The following is a 5,853-nucleotide window of genomic DNA, read 5'->3' as shown; positions in this document are numbered from 1 at the left end:
AATAATTTCATAAAAAAATAAATTATGATGTTAGTTTATAAAGTATAATAATATAAGAAAAACAACTTTGAGTAGAGTACATAATTAACATAAACTTGAAGCTTTGAAACAAGTGGAAGCATATATGAAAAAACAGCCATATAAAATATTAGTTGTGTAGAAAAGAATGAAAAGAACTGATGCATCTAATCTTTCAATATATGGCCTTAAATCTTCAAAGTTGTGGCTGAATGCCACCACACAAGATCTCTCTACAGATGGTGACTACCAAACTACAACTTTTCCTCTATACATCTGTTTTCTATAGAACAACAGTATACTGGGTTCTGGGCAGCTTCTAAGTTAAGAAAAAGCACCATATTGCACCTCAGGGACAAAAACCACAACCCTTACAAGAAAATTCTACAACTAATCCTAGTAATGACTTCCATCAAAAGTACCCTGGATGTTCCATTATACCATAGTACTGTCCATTGTAAATCACTCCAATCTCCCTAAGCACTTCTCCCCTAATGGTTGCCTTGATTGTCCAATTGTGTATTTCAGCACTCTCCTTTTCCCTCTCAAGTTTTTGAACTTCCACTATTTTTGAACTCAAACGATCTAGAATCACACCAATATCTCTTATGTTAAGATGTCTATTTTGCTCTAAGGAAAGCTGATCAGTCAGAAGGAGGTAGTGTTCAGATAACTGTTCTTCTTCATTGGTTGTATTCTCAGTGTCCGATTCTGATTCATCCCGTCCAGGACTTTTAACCTCCTGAGCTTCATCAAGAAAGCGCACATGTCCTTTGGCTCCTCCTTTCTTATGCAAACTTACACCACTTGGGCCAGCTGCAGCAGCAGCCCCTTCTGGCATTTCCTGAATGGGCGAGGTAGCAACAGACTTATTCAATATAATTTGAGCACCCTCTTCATGTAGGGCAGAGCAATGGAAGTCACAAAGTGAATGATCATGATCAGGACTAGCTCCATGTTCTACATGTGTTTTCTTTGGCAACATACGCATGGCAGACTTTAGTCCCAAATCTTCTAGGGTAAACCTGGTATGAGGTCCAGCTGAACCAGGTATATCTTTAAAAGTGGCAGTGGTTTGATCCACAGTTTGAACCTCTTGAGATGTGACTTCCACCCTCCACACTGGTTCTCGCCTGCCATAGTAGCGACCTTTCTTCTCTGACGGACCCCGGAAGTCTCGCTGATCCCAGTGAAGAACAACTGTGACCTGTCCCTTATTGTCCATAATTTTCCAGGAAGGTTGTCGGTCCACCAACTCAAGGCTGTTTATGGCCTCACATACTATCTGAGGAATGGCTCTTATAGCTGCAATGGAGAAATGAAAGTAAGACAGACAGAGATCTTTAAATACATTAATTGTGTAGAACAATTTCTTAAAATAAGCCATGTTTTAAGTAGTATAACTAATACAGAATGGTCCCTTCTTCATGCACTTGAACTTCTACCAAACAAGTCCTTCTTCAGGTAGCTTAATACAATATAACCTTTTTCATGCATATTAGCTTTTACAGAACAAGACCTTCAGGTATTCATAACTTATACACAATACACCATTCTTCATGCCCTTAAACAGATCATGTCCTGTTTCATGCAATTATAAACAGCTAAAAAATAACCTTTAAAAGTCACTGAAAAATGATGATACAAAAGCTTTATAATACATACTATACATTAAACACTCAGTAACTAACAAAAAAGATAAAAATAAGTAATAATAATAATTCTGCAAATGTTATACAAAAATGTTGAAAAATTAATAAAATATTAAATGTAGCTTAAACCATGTAAACTGGATTACTTTAAATGTAATAAAATGGGTTAAATCATTTGTTTCTTTGTCTATACTAAAATAATACTTTAAACAGGGAATTTATAATTCATTTAAAAACAAATCAATTGTACAAAGTGTATGATCTGACAGCATATTTTCAGGTAATTTTTTTCTCAGAACCAATACATGTATTTTTAACAGCAGTGCATGCAACCTATGATGTTTTATCCCATTAAATTAGTAAACAGAAATTCTTCTAAACAATGTTTTAAAAATCAGTTAAACCTAAACATTAGAAACTAGAATCTGAATTACTGTATAGCTTATAAGCAATGTTTACCATTGTATCAGATATTGTAAGTTATAGAAGTTTCTTAAGTTGTGTAATTTTTTTAAAATATTCAGTCAAAGTTTGAAACCTCCATAACAAGAAAAAAAGCAGTAGTTCCACAGGTCTATAAAATAATACTTATTTTCATTAAATAAAATTGCTAGTAACCTAATTATAGGTTACTCACATAGTAGTTAACAGTGGAAAAGTTTCAGTTAGAACATTCAACTTGTTAGTTATGAATTTTGCATCACTTTTATGGGAGACATGCATCTCTTTTAATCACTTATCATCCATGGAAGGTTTTTTTCCCATTTCTGTAGCAACGCTTTGCCCACAACAAACCAGGCATAAGGCACTTAAATGGCATGCAAAACATTTGGCATAAATATACAAGTGAAGATGATGTCTAGCATGCATAAATATATGGATGGAGATGATAAAACTCATAAAGGGTTAAGAGCATTTTGAATGTCACTGTCTCTACTAACTGCACATCACTGTAACAAGCCCCAAAGACAGTATATTATTTTATTATATAAAAAATAAGGACTGATAATCAGTTTACCCACATATATTGATTTTACTGGATACATTATTTAAGATCACAAAATCCTCTCTACAAATTTTTTCATAAGAAGTTTCCTCAATGAATAATAGAAAACCATGGTGATAACAGCATCCTAATAAACAAGAAACATTATCAAAATGGACAACTTGTGTAATACTAGGAATCTGGGTAAATTTGTACAAAAAACTATTCAACCAAAATCTCTCATCAGTTAATGTGATGCTATGTGTACTGACCTACAAAATGTTAACATTCCATACTTGGTTCCAGATTTGTTTAAGATAACTACAGTAAGATTTATTGTAAGAAGAAATTTTATACAAATGAAATATATCTTACCAGCTCTGAGAGTTTCAACGCTAGGTGGTAGCCAATGTTCATTCGGACGGAGCAGCAAAAAAACTGTGTCCTTATCCACTGTCTGAAAATAGGTTTCATCTTCTACCTCTGTACCATCACATTCTAATACCACTCTTAACTGAGTATGGGGAGGATATCCAAGTTTCTCTCCACCTTAGAGAGTTGTGACAGATCAATGAAAAATATCACATATACACCTCTAAATTATAATTCAATTGCAATAAAATCAATTGTAAACAATTACACTAAACCCATACACGAGCATACCTGACACACTTCAACATTTTCGTAGAAAACAATCATCTGAAAACCACACTGTAGTTATTTGTTTATTGTTTAAAAATGGTGAACATTAAACAGGCCCTTATATATTAATTTACTACAAGTGGTGTCATCTACTAGAAAATTGTGAATATAAACTACTTATATACAGTGCATAGCATTTTGTATAACAATATCACTTGCACATATGCCTTATACATATTCCCTTGAGGAATTTTGAAATATTTTACTTCATTACATAGGGATACTTTACACGAACAAGTGATCACAAAAATGCACACCAATTGCTTGAATTTATATAACAAAAGTACAATTGATAATTCAAACTGAACTGCTTAAGTTTGAAAATAAAACTAAATTAATATAAATCAAAGGAATAATTGTGCATTGTCAAATTTAAAACTTCAGACAATAAAAGAATGTAAAGGAAAATAAACTCCAGCTTCTAAATAACAGTACTAATGCTTTTTATAGTAACAACCATGCTTCATCCAAAAAAATATACATATAAACACACACACACACATTTAAAGTAAATAAAAAGTATACAACTGAAATATTCAAATCAAGTGGGAATTAAAGCAACAACACTTTCTGTGATATTTCACATAAAATAAATTGTGCAAGTAGTAATACTGCTCACCTGATTCAGATATAATCTCAATCTGTTGATAAGCAGACTATTATACAAGAAATAAGATGGTTGCATTTATTACGGACTTTATTTAAGATCTTAAAATACTTTGAACAGACACCTACATTTTATTGATGGTAAAAATAACCATCTTGTAGTATAACTAATGTAGCCTTTGTTGTTTAATTGAAATTCCAAAGCTATCTGTAGCTACAAATGTATGTAGTTTTCCTTTGTTGAAAAAAAAACAACAAGATCTCTGTAAAAATAAAATATTTCTCTAAGCTTGTTCATAGAGATCACCTGTAAACATATTATGGATGTATTTTTAAAGTAGGATGTTACTTACAGCATTCTTTAGATATAAAGGTTTCAGAGAAGTGTAAATGAACAAATTATTGCGTCCCAAAGTTCAATTATACTAGGACTTGTTTTAAGTGAGTGTGTCTAAGATATCCATGTAAATTACTTTAAGATCTTAGTTAGGGGCAATGATGAACACAGTCTCTGTATAAGAAGTGTGCACTGATCAACAGGTCCAGAGAGATTATCAATTAATATGTTGCTAAATTTATAATGCAACATTATCTGGTTTTGTTAACTGTGCAAGTAGTCTTCACATACATGTAAATATTATAACTTACTGACAATAAAAACACAAATATTTACGTTACACCAAGGAGTTGTCTCTAGCAACTCACTGATTACACACACAGTACTGCTTTACAATGTACAGTAAACATTACCATACTCTGAAAGTCACAAAGTGCCTCCCCACAAATTAAAACATAGTGTAACCATAATACAATATTTTGAATGAAAAAGCAGGTGGTACATTCCACTTCAGGGGGAGACAAACGTGCAAATAAAACCAAAATAAATTCCAACTTTCCAATTGTCTTACACTGCCATTCATTTCACCAAACTTATACAAATGTCTTTGGGAAAACAAAGTAGCTTAACTGTAATTCTGTAAAATATACAAAAAAAAAACAGATGTAAGACTAGAATTGCCTTTACTCAAAAATACCCTAATTTAATTTAATTGCAAAGACATTTTCAATTTGGCCTTAAGTACTCTATCTTTATTTTCTCTTAACAGGGCAATAAAGTACTTATCCAGTGAGCAAAATGACAAGATGAAGCTTTTCACAACAACATACTGCATTCCAAAACAAGATAAGTCTATTCATTCTTTTAAACATTTGTATGAACTATAAGCTATCAATGGAATTGAACTTGGTCATATGTACATGAACAATAAAGAAGCCACTGACTTTATTTCATGCATTTATAAGGTGGCAGCAGAAGAATTAGTACACCATGTAAACAGTTCTGAATTATTTTCCATATTAATCGATGGTTCTACCCACAGGTCTGTGACAGAGCAAAAATAATTTATGTTAGTCTTCTGACTGAAAATGAACCTGAAAACTTTTTCCTTGGGATTATAAATGTTGCAATGCATGTGCTGAAGCAAGTAGCCAATAGAATTTATTGGGAATACTAACACATAACCTGTCAAAAATGACTGGGCAAGTAGTACCACCTCCACCCCATAGTATAACCTAGCCTCACATTTCATATCTAGCTGAAATATATAAATTTTGCAAAATCAAGCTTGACAAACAAAGAGGTAGAAAAGTGCAGTCAAGGCAGTCAAACATTGGTAAATTCCTTTGTGAGCCAATCAAAATTATGATCATTCATGAACTGAATTTGTGGCGTATTTATAGAATAATTACACAGGCCTGTGATGGTTTTATTATCTTGAAAATAAAACAGACCACAACACGTAATTTTGAGACTAAAAGACGTTGATGGATGAGGATGCATTTTCCCTTGACATCAATGTTCTTCCCTTTTCTTCAGTTTGTTTGTATTTT

General features: G+C 32.5%; 1 protein-coding gene across 1 annotated transcript in view; it reads right to left on the bottom strand.

The window, feature by feature from the left end:
- Window positions 1-207: 207 nt before the first annotated feature.
- Window positions 208-5,853, bottom strand: part of LOC106470363 — a 26,037-nt gene continuing 20,391 nt past the window's right edge. Inside the window, exons 6-7 of the mRNA XM_022398968.1 lie at window positions 3,031-3,204; window positions 208-1,323 (exon numbers count right to left, since the gene is read on the bottom strand). Coding sequence (XP_022254676.1) covers window positions 431-1,323; window positions 3,031-3,204 — 1,067 coding nt within the window. The 3' untranslated portion in view covers window positions 208-430. The remainder of the gene's footprint in view (window positions 1,324-3,030; window positions 3,205-5,853) is intronic.

Source organism: Limulus polyphemus, unplaced genomic scaffold, assembly GCF_000517525.1.
Source record: "Limulus polyphemus unplaced genomic scaffold, Limulus_polyphemus-2.1.2 Scaffold3965, whole genome shotgun sequence".
NCBI classification, from domain to species: Eukaryota; Metazoa; Arthropoda; class Merostomata; order Xiphosura; family Limulidae; genus Limulus; species Limulus polyphemus.
The sequence above is the reverse complement of the archived record's forward strand: the minus strand, read 5'-3'. Positions and strand labels throughout refer to the sequence as shown.